Below are 13,600 nucleotides of genomic sequence, written 5' to 3'. Positions count from 1 at the left end.
AATAAACCAATGAGAATCCTTTTTGTGGTCTGAATTGCTGTCGCTGTTTTTAAATATAGAATCTGGATCAAACCTGATATTTTACTTTATTTAAGACAAAAATACACAAAGGAGACCCACACTTGCTAATTAGAGATGTTGCTTTTGTCTGTCCCCTTTTTTAAATTAAACCACGATGGAAATAAGACTCCTATTGCATTATTTGTTATTAGTATTTGTTTATTTAGCAGACTCCTTTATTCAAGGCGACTTACAAAGACTAGAGTGTGTGAACTATGCATCTGCTGCAGTGTCACTTACAATTACATCTCACCCGAAAGACGGAGCACAAGGAGGTGAAGTGACTTGCTCAGGGTCACACAATGAGTCAGTGGCTGAGGTGGGATTTGAACCGGGGACCTCCTGGTTACAAGTCCTTTTCTTTAACCACTGGACCACACAGCATTAGCAGTTTCACTCATTCCCATACAAGCTTGAGTAGCCACAGTGTAAAGGTACCAAGCTCTTGTGTGTGTGATTTAACTAGTAGCAAAACTAGGAATGGGTGAAAATGCTATGCAGCAGGAGTCGTCTTTCTATCCCCGAAGTGAGAGAACTACTGGAGAATTAACAGGATGTAAAACTGACCGTATTTGACGGCGTGTTCTCTGATTTCCCATTGTGGTGACTGCAGGTGTGCACTCTGTGGAGGTTGCCTATGATGATGCCCCTGTGCCCAGCAGCCCGTTCAGAGTACCCGTGACGGAGGGCTGTGACCCAGCCAGAGTGAGGGTCCATGGGCCTGGGCTGGAGAGAGGCACCACCAACAAGGCTAACAAATTCACCGTGGAGACGAGGTAAGAGTCCCTGTACTGCTGCTGTGTTGAGGACCTCTTAAGACATAGGTCCTTCAATCTGCCCTTGATTGCCTGTTCCCTCGCCTTTTTTTTTACATTATCAATGAACGGAATAGTCAAGTCATGGGAGAACTAAAATGATCTTTGTTTCACAATCAACACTAAGTTTAAGACATGGAATCCCTTTACATCACACAAGGAGCCCTAACTGAGTCTTGCATGGCATTTGAAGTGTGCTGCTTCCTCCTCAGCGGTGCTGGCAGTGGTGGGCTGGGGCTGGCAGTGGAGGGCCCCTCTGAAGCTAAGATGTCCTGTACGGATAACAAGGATGGCAGCTGCTCTGTGGAGTACATTCCATACGAGCCTGGAACCTACAACCTGAACATCACCTACGGGGGCCAGCCAATCAGAGGTGAGTCCCGCCTCCTTTCAGACCGACCCTCAGGAAAGTTACGAAGCCAGCCGGATCATAGAAGCCGATTTGCTCCCTGAAATGTCGAGTCTGATCTTTAATCAAGGCAGGGTCAAATATTTGAGTTTTACTGGGATTTTAAAAGAGCAGCTGACAGGGTTGGGGGTCAGTTCCATTTTCTTAAAAGCGATTTTTCTTCTGAAGGAATTTATATTTTAGCTGATTTGTTCAACTGCTTTTAATTTTGAAGCTGGGTTTAATTGACTAATAGTGATTTTTAGTTTTGTCGTTTGTTGCCACTGTGAGAAGCTGATTATGCCCAGACTAGTGCTTTTTGCAATTTTGCTCAATGATCTGTTGGAATGGATTTAAAAAGGGAGTTTGTAATGGTACGGAGTATCCTGCCCTATTTAATGTTAGATTGTTACTGGCTTAAATAATGGCATATACTTACAGCAAGTACTAGAATTCCTACTTGCTCATTTTTTACTTGTTTAAATGGAGGAAGAGTTTAGCAAACTGCAAATGGATACATGCATTCACTTCAGAGTGGTGAGGGGATGGAATGGGTTACCTAGTCATGTTGAGGCTGAATCACTGGGATCCTTTAAGACCCAACCTTGAAGTTTTGACTGAGGGAAACAAGCATTGATGGCAAATGGCCTTTTTCGTTCTGTTAGTGTGTTTCCAGCTGTAATTCATTGCGATCATTGGCCTCCTGGATGTCTAAGCCTGCCCCCCCTCTCTCTCTCTCTCTCTCTCTGTCTCTCACAGGCAGCCCCTTCTCTGTTCCAGTCTGTGATGTTGTGGACTCCACCAAGGTGAAGTGTCTGGGGCAGGGCCTGGGCAACAACGTGCGGGCCAGCATCCCACAGTGCTTCACTGTGGACACCAGCAAGGCTGGAGTCGCGCCACTGCAGGTCCGAGTGCAGGGGCCCAAAGGTAACACTCCACGAAAGTGCAAGGAAAATGCTGTGGTTTTTGGTGTACCAGTTCTCAGCCCCAAGTTATAAACAAAAAGATCAGTTACCTAATTATCTGGGTGGCTTGGGTACGGAGATCAGGAGAGGATTTAGGTAGCTTTTCTTGCTCACTCAAGTCTATCTTACCAAAGCTGAACTTTGAACTCTGCATCCACTGTGCTTATCCAAACACTAATTTCTTGGCTTAAGTTGTGATGTCTTTCCAGACACTGAACTTTATACAGTTGGGTTTTTATTGGAGCAATCTTGCTCAAGGGTACAGCAACAGTGTCCCCCAACTGGGATTGAACCCACAATCCTCCGGTCAAGAGTCCAGAGCCCTAACCACTACTCCACACAGCTGCTGACTGTCCGTTCTATTCTCTAGGAGTGGTTGAACCAGTGGAAGTGGTGGACAATGGAGACAGGACACACACAGTCAGCTATGTCCCCACGAGAGAGGGACCCTATTCTGTCAACGTCCTCTACGGAGATGAAGAGGTCCCGCGCAGGTGAGAGCTAAGAACTTAAGAGGACGACAGGAGTTCAATTCTGGGATGTGGTGTTTTTGGCTTATGCTGGCTGTCCTTCGTGACCTGTGCTGTATTGTATTGAAGTGACCTGGTTTTTCTTGCCCTCAGTCCTTTCAAGGTGAAGGTTCTACCCACTCATGATGCCAGCAAGGTCAAGGCCAGCGGACCGGGTCTCAACACCACCGGGGTGCCAGCCAGCCTGCCAGTGGAGTTCACCATTGATGCCAAGGATGCTGGCGAGGGGCTGCTGGCAGTGCAGATCACAGTGAGTCTCCACAGACCTGACATCAAACCCTCCTAAGTTTTTTGCATTACTTTAATTTTAGCATTGAGACAATAAAATGTGAACATTTTAGATCTTTATTTAACATGTAATCAAAGAAACTATAAAATTATATTGGAAAAAATTTACTATAAGCCATAAGTGCAGGTAGTATTTCATGTTGGGTTTTGAAAGGTCACATTTCAGTATATAGAAAACTACAAAGCGGTATGCAATTCAATATGTTAACGTGATATGTTTTACTATATTCTAAATAACCCAATAAGGTACAAATAATATAACTTAATTACCAAACAAATGGGCTAAATACAGGAAAAATGATCATTTGTATGGTATAATTACAATGACAACTTTATAATTACGCAGGTGTGCCAAGGTTCAACTAAAATTGGTTCAAAGGACTTCCAAACTATTGTTGGTCTGCTGTTAATCTGTGCTGGGGTACCCTGTTTTTAAATGACCGCCCCTGTTTCTTGATTAGGACCCTGAAGGAAAGCCTAAGAAGGCTAACATTCGGGACAATCAGGATGGGACTTACCTGGTGTCTTACGTCCCAGACATGACTGGACGCTACACCATCCTGATCAAATACGGGGGAGATGAGATCCCCTACTCTCCCTACAGAATCCGGGCAGTGCCCTCTGGCGATGCCAGCAAGTGCACAGTCACAGGTATGTGTGTGGCGGGGGGTGGGGTGGGAGGGAAGAGGGGGCATTTAATAATATGTTTGGCCTTTATCCAAGGACTAACAGGTGTTACAGGGTTACAATCTAAGGTTAATATTTTAGTGTAGTTTACAGTAAGTGCAAATAATACTGCTATATTACAATTAGATAGTAGCGCATCAGCAGAGGATCCAGTAATGTGGTGCTGAGGTCAGGCGAGTGCAGAACAGGAGGGGCGGATCAAGACTCTTACAAGAGCAGTCTAAACAGGGGGTGTTGTGGAGGCGGCGAAATATCTCCCTTGAATTTTGGACAGTGATTTAATATGAGCTAAAGTTTTAGGATCAAAAAACAACCTTGATTTGTTTTAATGAGAATTTGCAACTTTGACTCAGGAACCCAGCAGCGAATGGACCGAACAGTCATGTGTTAATGATGACAGGCTTTTTTTTTTTTTTTTTACATCACTCAAACGGTAATCAGGTTTTATTTTTGTGGGTTGTACAAGGACCGGTCCCGGGACTGCAGGTTTTTAATGTGGATTTCTGGTTCTGACCCTTGAAATGGAGGTCACCTTGAGTGGCCTGATATCTCTGGGGTGACCAAAGCTGGCCCTTCCACTCCTGGTCTTTGCTCCAACCCTGTACTAAATTGTCTAATTGAATCAATTAAACCTCCATCCAGACCCTGAAATAGTTCATTATATCATTGTACCTGTTAAACCTGGATTGTGATTTGAACACTCCTGGTATATCAACACAGAATTCTAATGACGTTTTGGCAAGCCAACCTGATGCCAATAGAAATCCATATATTTCAATACGCAAATGATTTCCTCCATAACTGATCAATCGTGCTAAATTTTGAAATGCTTTTTTTAATTGTTTTCTTAAACCATTACTGTATTCAAACAAATTGAAACGCGAGGTTGGAGGGAGGATGGTAAACTTTTTGCAATCTATAATCTGTTTGAATTCACGTTGACAGACTTCACGCTTCAAGGCACACTGTTTCAGATCACACTTTTTTTTTCCTTGTGTTGCTGTTTTTTTATTTTTTATTCCTCATAATCACACCCTTTTGCTCTTTTGCTTTTTCACCTTCAGTTTCTATCGGAGGTCATGGGTTAGGTAAGCCCTGGTATTAATATGTACAGGGACAGCATGAGGGTGGGTCTTCATTCATTCGTTCGTTCATTCATTACTACCTCACTCTGAACTGTAAGTGTCTTCCTAACAGCTGCCTGGCTTAATGAAAGCATGTGTATCAATTAATCAAATATGTTTTAGTAATGATTACCATTGCATTTGAGGTACCATTTGTCTGGAAGATATTAAGTTTGCTTTAGTCTAGTGGTTAGAGCTGAGGGACTGGGAGGGAGGGAAGCAGTGTGGTTTAGTCTAGTGGTTAGAGCTGAGGGACTGGGAGGGAGGGAAGCAGTGTGGTCTAGTGGTTAAAGCTGAGGGACTGGGAGGGAGGGAGGCAGTGTGGCCTAGTCTTGTGGTTAAAGCTGAGGGACTGGGAGGGAAGCAGTGTGGCCTAGTCTAGTGGTAAGAGCTGAGGGACTGGGAGGGAGGGAAGCAGTGTGGCCTAGACTAATGGTTAGAGCTGAGGGACAGGGAGGAGAGTAAGTTCAGATTCATGGTGCCAGAGTCCTCGCTTGAGGAGATATATATATAAGATGTTGCTGTCTGTCACCCTTCTTGGCTGCTGGCTGTGTGGCTCTTGTCTGTAACCATGGCGACTAACAAACCTGTTCAAAATGGCCGCATGGTTCTGGAATGCTGTTCTCCCATTGGCTGTTACAGAAAAGCTTGTATAGAGAGCTATGATGTAACTCTGTATTCAGGAAACTGTAGGGAATGGGAGGGTACAGAACTGGAACAAGAGAATTCACTAAATTTGATTACAACTCTAGCCATAGCAGAGCTATAGTGGCATTGGAGGATTAAACAATTGAGTTAGTGAGCATGTGTAAATCACCCGAATTGTCTGAGGGAATTCTATTAGTTGCATTGAAAGAACTTTTCCACAACCATTAAACACTCAACAGTGTTAATTCAAAATACTAAACTTAAATTGAATGACATCTTCATGCACTAGGCATCAAATTCTAGTCGAAACGTTTGTCATTGAAGTGAAGCAGACAAATGTTCCATGGTTTGTCTGGTGCTAGAATCCTGGGACAGTAACTGGAATACAGCGAGTCAACGCCCCAATTTTAAAATGGCGCATTTGTCACACTAAACTCAATTCCTATATTTCAGTTTCCTGAATGCAAGGATGTCAAGTTGGCAGATGTAGTAGCATGACTGGAAATGGAGCGGGTGGTTATGGGTAACGTGAGGAAACCATTTTTTCCAGTGGCATTTTTCAAACCTCCTCTCTCTCCATCCTCTCTCCCCTCTTCTCCCCTGGGTTCAGGAGCTGGCGTTGGTCCTACCATCCAGATTGGCGAGAAGACAGTCATCACGGTTGATGCCAAGGCTGCCGGCAAGGGCAAGGTGACCTGCACAGTGTGCACCCCCGAAGGCACGGAGGTGGACGTTGATGTGGTGGAGAACGCGGACGGAACCTTTGATATCTTCTACACCGCGCCGCTGCCCGGCAAATACATCATCTGCGTGCGCTTCGGAGGGGAGCACATTCCAAACAGCCCCTTCCAGGTCACGGTGAGTACGTTCTGGTAACAGCCGTCAAGACAAAGGCTTGGTGGTCCAGCGGTTAAAGGGGCTTGTTACCAGGAGGTTCCAAGTTCATTCCCAGCCACTGAGTGTGTGTGACCCTGAGCAAGTCCCTTTAACTTGTCCTCCGGATGAGACTTAAAACGTTGATGCATAGTTCACCCCCTAGTCTCTGCAAGTCTTTTGTCTGCTAAATGACTAATTCAATAAAGTATTAGATAAGATTTGCCTACATGTGACGGTTGCATATTTAAATGAACCCATTAATTGCTGTTCTCATTTGAAGACTGGATACTTTTTTCTTAATTTTTTAGAACATTTTGTTCATCTCAAATCGTCTATGTACTAATTCTGCAAATACAGCCCTTCAGACGGTTAAGATGCCTCAATAAAAAATGAAACTGAAGCCTAAAAATGATACATTACTTGATACATTACCTCCCCAGTGATGACGCAGCTCCATTTTCTATGTGTTGAGCTTCATGGCTGGTGTGAAATTTCACTGCCCGGATTAGACAACTTGACTCTCCTCCAAATAGGACAAATTTGTTAACAGATTTAGAATGTATCTTAATACAGCGTTTTATGCTTTTTCTTTTTTAAAGAAATCAATTTGATCCTTTAATGGGAAGTACTATAGTCTATTGTATCGTTTTTTCCACGTAGCCCCGCTTGTACGATTTTGCCAATTAACCCTATTTTGCATCCTTTTGTTAATGTAAGCACTGTTTTTGAAAGCCTGGAAGAATCTATTTCGCCAAGAATCTTTTTGAGAACTAATTTCTTTAGTACGCTTCTGCATTTGTACCTGTGATGCTTTGCCTGATGTTTAGAATAGAGAACAATTTTTGTGTTTTTATTGTAATTTATTGAAACCTAATTATACAAAATTGCATTGTAATTGCAATGTCAGCAAACTATGCTGGAATTACAATTATTCTTGGGACCCAGGTCTGCTTTTTGAGTGTTGCACTTCCCAAATATGGCCTGATATTTCAGCAATGTTTTGTTTTAATCTCTGCCAGACCTGCTTCACTTTCATTGTCAGGATTATTATTTATTATTATTATTATTATTATTATTTAGACGTAATGCTGGGATGCCTCGCTTATGGAACACGTCTTTATTTTAATGGAAGCAGGACAATTTTTAAAACAGTCCTTTTACTCTTACTGTCAATGCATGCTGTAACTCCTTGTGTTTTGATCTCCATGTTTAGTTGAGAAACCTGGACTGGACACTAACCGGTTTCCCTTTCAGCAGCTCGGATGTGTGGTTTTGTGGGTGGGGGAGCTGGAGGATCTGGTTGTTTTCTTTTTGCAGTCTAACTCTCTCTCCTCCCTTGCATAGGCACTGGAAGGCCAGGAGTCGGCTCCACTCATGCAACAGAGTCAGGTCCCTCACTACGCCTTCCCTCCTGGTGCCAGACAGCCCTGGGTACACCAGCCTTTGTTTTTTACTCTTTTTCCCTCCTACACACACAGAGCAGCGCTGTCCTGGCTGGGACCCAGAGCTATGGAGAGGCATTTTTGAACATAGTTTGAAATAGCGCACACCAACCTCCGTGTGTTTACAAAGCATTCACAAATAGACCACCAGACATTTTATCAAATGCATTTTCAGACAGGGAATAAGACACTTCGCATTGTGGTGAGGGTATTAAACGGGCCACCAAGTCATGTTGAGGTAGATTTTTTTTTATTTAAGACCCGACATTGACAAAGTTCTGAGATCAGTCCGCTACTAGGAACCGGGCCAACACTGATGGGCTGAATGGCCTCCTCTCATTTGTAAATTTGTGCTTTATATCCATGCTATCATGCAGAAACCCAATTTTAATATTTTATCAATAGTTTGAAATGTTTTACGCAATATTTCACAGAACTAAGTTCTGAAACTTTGCATTAAGTTTTTTGTTCAAGTAATCATAAGTTAATGCTTTGAGATTAGCTAGTCTACTGTACTTCGATAGGCATTCGAAATTCTGGAATTACGTTTTCTGTTTTAAATGCAGCCTGCTGGGTGAAACGTATCCTGGCTATTGTACTGTACAGCTTCATCTCTTGTGGCTTTTTTTTAAATTGTGAATGACCCTGGAATTTTGTCCAACTTACCAATAATAGAAAACTGTTCAAATTAGACTTTTTTACGTCTGTGTCCAGTTTAAACTCCCCCCTACAAAAGTCCAATTTTCTTTAAATGAGTGGACACGGATTTCGGAGATTATTTTTCATGGCAAACTCTCCCGAGTAAATGTAGATTTATGATCCATGGCGTGTGATTTATAAAAATTGACGACTTTTCAAATATAACCCAGGACACCACAAAAGTAACAATGTGCTTCTTGTAAACACCGCAGGGAGCTCTGGAACACCTAAGGGTAGGGATTTGATTATAAAACTCGCCAAAACACAATTCCAGGGACATTCATTGCAATGAAATGGTTTGTTTTTCCAAACTTTTTTTTTTTTTCCACCTCTGTTACAAATCATCTCCTGATCTCCTGTAGGTCCTGCTTTGTCCACTAAGGGGTGCTGTTGGGTTCTCCACATCAATCTTGTCTGTCCCATGACCCCCTTCTGGTGCCTGTGGGGGTTGGGGGGGGTGGGGATGACTATTCAGTTTTTAGATCCCAAATTGAGATTTAAAAAAAATTAATTCTGACTAAATTAAATGCAAAATTCTAATAAATATGCCTTATTTATTCGAAGGTTGTGTGTTTTACAGATTGGTACCAATAATTAATACCCCGAATTCGCAACCCCCGTTAGAGTCCCTAGTATGTGACTTTTTCTAATTGTGCTTTTTGAGGGCAGTGTCCTGTATAAGAGTGAATTTTGACTTGGGTGCCCTTCTCTCCCCCCACCCACCCCCATGCACACTGTCTGGGTTTAACTCATTCATTGTCTTTTTGTGTTTCAGTGTTTTAAACCCCATCGCATGTGACTCTGGGTGAACTAACTACATTTCTATCTTTTTTGTTCTTTCCAAGCGACTCGAACCCTTTTGAATGTGGGACGGGATGTTTGTTTTTAAAATTGTTGGTACCTCAGTAGTTTTCTATTTACTAATTTTGAAATCCTTCACAAAACCCCTGAAATACATTTAGGCCAGCTGTCCTTTTTAAAGGCAACCCTATGCTATACTAGCCCACCCCAAGCATGCTGTAAATACTTGTTCTTCTAATGGAGAAACTAAAATTTAAACGCGATACAATTCTTAAATAACAATAACCAGGAATACCTGGACAGTACTACTGTAGTGTTTCAAAGTGTTCACCTAGTTTCACTTGTCGCTTTTTTATAATATACATTTTTAGGTACAGTATTGGGTTTTACAGTACAGCTGTAAAGCAGTTCACTGGATAATCAATGTAGACAGTTTACAGTAGCTGGTATGCTTGTTAGTAATGTTGAACCCTATGTGATAAATTTGATAATCTTAGAACTAAGGTGAAAAACTAAATTTATACAGTTGACCCAAACGTTCCCCAAGTCCATGCTTGGAGCAGGCCCGTATTATCCCCAGCCTCAATTTTAGCCCATCCCCCAATATAACTACTGAGGTATCAAATGGCTGTGAAATATGTCTGGTGTTGAGTGTCTCTGTACGGTGGTGTAATGGTTTGGTGCTTGACCTTTGACCTTCCCTGCAGGCTACTGACCGACCAGTAGGGATGAACGGGCTGGACGTGGCCGGACTGCGGCCATTCGACTTGGTCATTCCGTTCACCATCAAGAAGGGCGAGATCACAGGTGAGCCAGAATCTATTGCACGTTGAGGTCAACTCGCTATTCCAACCGGACGCGTTGAAAATGTGAGTGAAGGGAATGTCAATCTGGGGTTAATTGAACAAGGAGATGAGGGGGAAGGAGGTTACAACTGAAAAGCCAGCTCAGCTCCCAGCGTTCAGACAGAAGTATGCAATCGCTCAACCATGCGTGCAACACAACCAGGTAGGCGCTCCTATGAGCATGGAGAAGGCAAAATTTACTGTACCAACAAACATATCCTGACAAAGGAGAGGCAGATTTCAAAGCAAGTACGGGCAATTTTACTAGGAACATTTTTAGCTTTTAATAAAGCCATTTAATCCAATCGAGGCTGAATGACTGAGCAAACTGCACAAATGCTTTTGTTTCAAGTAATAAAAACACAATCCACATTTTGCTAGATGGTTTAAGTGTTTTAGCCAGTTACAATTAATGATTTTACATTTTTATAGCACTGTTTTTAAAGACTACAACTGTAACAAGGAGTATTGCATTACTGTGCTGTATCCCTGTATTTGTCAGATTTGAGGGTGTAGGTTGCAGACTTGAACAGCCTCCATCCAAGGTGTTCTAACTGTGAGGTTCTGCTGTTGCTGGATCGGTTTGTCTCTTCAGTCTGGGGCTAAAGGCTTGGAGTGATGAGACTTCTTTCTTTCTGCAAGGTGATGTGAGAATGCCCTCTGGAAAGGTTGCCAAGCCTGACATCACCGACAACAAGGACGGGACGGTGACAGTGAAGTTTGCCCCTACAGAGGCCGGGCTTCATGAGATGGACATCAAATACGATGGCATGCATATTCCAGGTACTGCCTGCTTCAGTAACACCCAGGCATCGCTGCAGGTCTCCCCAATCCGTCTGGAAAGAAGTTGTACTGTTTTACATTGATCGTAGCCAGCAAGTTGCTGTCATTGTAGCTATAAATGTCATAATCCTAACTTGTTGCATCCTAGTTTTTATATTGTATTGGACTTTTTGTTAACTGCTGTATTTTTAAATCTTAATCTTGCATTGTAACCCTGTACCGCCCTGTAAGTCCCCTTGGATAAAGGGGTCTGCCAAATAATATCCAACATCTGTCTACTGCCGCGTCTTAATTTCATGTGTTTTTGAAGGAGGCAAAACATCCTGTTCATTAACAAAACTAGAACCGAACAAATAAGTTATTTCACTTTAGTTTTTATGATGGTTTGTCAGTAGTTTTTTATATTTCTCCCCTCAACAGGAAGTCCTCTTCAGTTCTACGTGGACTATGTGAACAGTGGTCATGTGACTGCTTACGGACCAGGCCTGATCCACGGCACCGTGAACAAGCCGGCTGTGTTCACCGTCAACACCAAAGATGCCGTGGAAGGTAAATTACTCAACACTGCGGTGAAGCCAATGCAATTCCTGAATCTACACCCTCTGTGTAGCTGCCCAGTGTAACCATGTTCAACAAAGAAGGCAAGGGATTCATAGAATCCCCATTAAAGCTGAAGCAAGCTTTCACCGACCTCCAAAGCCAAGTGTTTTGTAAATTGCAGAATCCTTTTCAGATTCTTTTCTGTAGTGTACTTGCAGTCCCGTATCATCTTGTGTTTTTTTTAGATGCACCTGTTAATTTTATAATGCGCAGGTGTTCATGAAGCAAATGCAATGTCCTCCCTTCCTGGTTCAATATGTTTGCAGATGGACCCCAGGAAACAAATGGGATATGACCGTTCTGCTGTATTTCAAGTGCTTGTGTGTTTTTAGGTGGACTGTCCCTGGCTATTGAAGGCCCCTCCAAGGCTGATATTGGGTGCACAGACAACCAGGATGGAACCTGCACTGTTTCCTATCTACCAGTGCTGCCAGGAGACTACAACATCCTGGTCAAATACAACGACAAACACATAGCTGGCAGCCCCTTTGTATCCAAAATCACAGGTAGGGTAAAGTCACGCCTTTATAATCCTTGACTACAGCTATTGCCAAATGTTTTGCATAATCTAGAATTAAGATTGGGAACATCATTAAATATGTGAATAATTTATGTTTTAACATGTAATCCAAGAAACTGAAATATAAGTGTCATACCAGTAGCCATTATAGTATTATAATACTGTTGTTGGAAAATGTTCTTATGTTATATAAAGAAAATGTCTGTGGCAAAATGGTAGCCAGAAGCTAAATGTATTAAAGGTTTAGAAAATTGTGTGTTTTTTTTAAATGTATATATAAAATGTTAAAGGAGCTGAAATATTGCAAAGTAATTGAACTCTCTGCTAATGATTCTTGTAACTGCTCCATATTAAATTCCCTCTGTCTCCCTCCCAGGGGATGATTCCATGAGGATGTCCCAACTCAAGGTGGGCTCCACTGCAGATATCCCGCTGGACATAGGAGAGTCTGACCTCAGCCAGCTGACCGCCAGTGTGACCACACCCTCTGGCCGTGAGGAGCCCTGCCTGCTGAAGATGCTGAGGAACGGACACGTTGGTGAGAGAGACTGGTTCATTGCTCTGCAGGGAACTTCGTCACATCAACATCAAGCATATTTTAGGCGCTTCAAATGAGAGATCGAATAGCTAGTATCTTGTTTGTCCTTCGATAAACAATACGTCCAGTGATCGTCAAGGAATAGATTGATATTCTTGCCTCAATCCATTATGTCCCAGTTGTGCGTCTTGAGTTTGCCTCCACCTGCGTTTTGGCTTTGTCTAACGGGCGAGGCCAAAGACTGTCGTGTAATCTATGTATAACGAGTGTTTTAAATCTATCATGACTGGACAGTAGTGGAATAAATTTTTGGCTAACAACGATAATGATTTAAACTTCACCTGCGACTCTCTCTCTCTCTCTCTCTCTCTCTCTCTCTCTCTCTCTCTCTCTCTCTCTCTCTCCATAGTTAGTAGGCCTTTCTGTCTCGTACACTTGTCTGTTTTTTAAATTTGAAGAAAAAAAAATACTGATGCCCAGTTTATTTACATGGTACTAACCCAATTCTTTCCTCTCTAGGAATCTCGTTTGTTCCCAAGGAGACCGGGGAGCACTTGGTCAGCATCAAGAAGAATGGCCGCCACATTCCCAGCAGCCCCATCACCGTCATGATCAACCAATCAGAGATCGGAGATGCCAGCCGCGTTCGGGTCTCCGGGCCGGGCCTGACCGAAGGGCAGACCTTCGAGCCGGCAGAGTTCATCATAGACACCCGTGACGCAGGTACCACAGCGAGGGAGGGAGGGCATTGTACTGGTAGTGCCCCTTGCTGGGGTACAGACAGGGCTGACCAGCGCGTGGCTCTTGAGCCATATAGAGCTCATTGACTGCTCTTTTGCAGTCTTCAGACTCAAAGAAATTAAGTCAATCATTTGCAGTCTTGAGTAGAAGCAATTTGAGGCTGAAACCGACTCCTCTTGCATAGCAGCTGCACCCATTACATTTTTAAAATTGAAATTAGCCCCAGTGTATAGGTAACAAGCTTGGGTGT

At 42.9% G+C, this 13,600-nt stretch overlaps 1 protein-coding gene across 1 annotated transcript in view; it reads left to right on the top strand.

Moving 5' to 3' along the window:
- LOC117404347 (filamin-A) overlaps window positions 1-13,600 on the top strand; it is a 68,056-nt gene that overhangs the window by 46,016 nt on the left and 8,440 nt on the right. Inside the window, 15 exon segments of the mRNA XM_059017302.1 lie at window positions 674-836; window positions 1,088-1,248; window positions 2,023-2,190; window positions 2,599-2,722; window positions 2,852-3,008; window positions 3,508-3,697; window positions 4,798-4,821; window positions 6,116-6,363; window positions 7,726-7,812; window positions 10,031-10,130; window positions 10,811-10,951; window positions 11,372-11,500; window positions 11,884-12,057; window positions 12,448-12,609; window positions 13,129-13,332. Coding sequence (XP_058873285.1) covers window positions 674-836; window positions 1,088-1,248; window positions 2,023-2,190; window positions 2,599-2,722; window positions 2,852-3,008; window positions 3,508-3,697; window positions 4,798-4,821; window positions 6,116-6,363; window positions 7,726-7,812; window positions 10,031-10,130; window positions 10,811-10,951; window positions 11,372-11,500; window positions 11,884-12,057; window positions 12,448-12,609; window positions 13,129-13,332 — 2,232 coding nt within the window.

The sequence above is a fragment of the Acipenser ruthenus genome, chromosome 56 (genome assembly GCF_902713425.1).
Source record: "Acipenser ruthenus chromosome 56, fAciRut3.2 maternal haplotype, whole genome shotgun sequence".
Taxonomy (NCBI): Eukaryota; Metazoa; Chordata; class Actinopteri; order Acipenseriformes; family Acipenseridae; genus Acipenser; species Acipenser ruthenus.
Note: the sequence above shows the minus strand (reverse complement) of the source record. Positions and strands in the feature narration are given on the sequence as shown.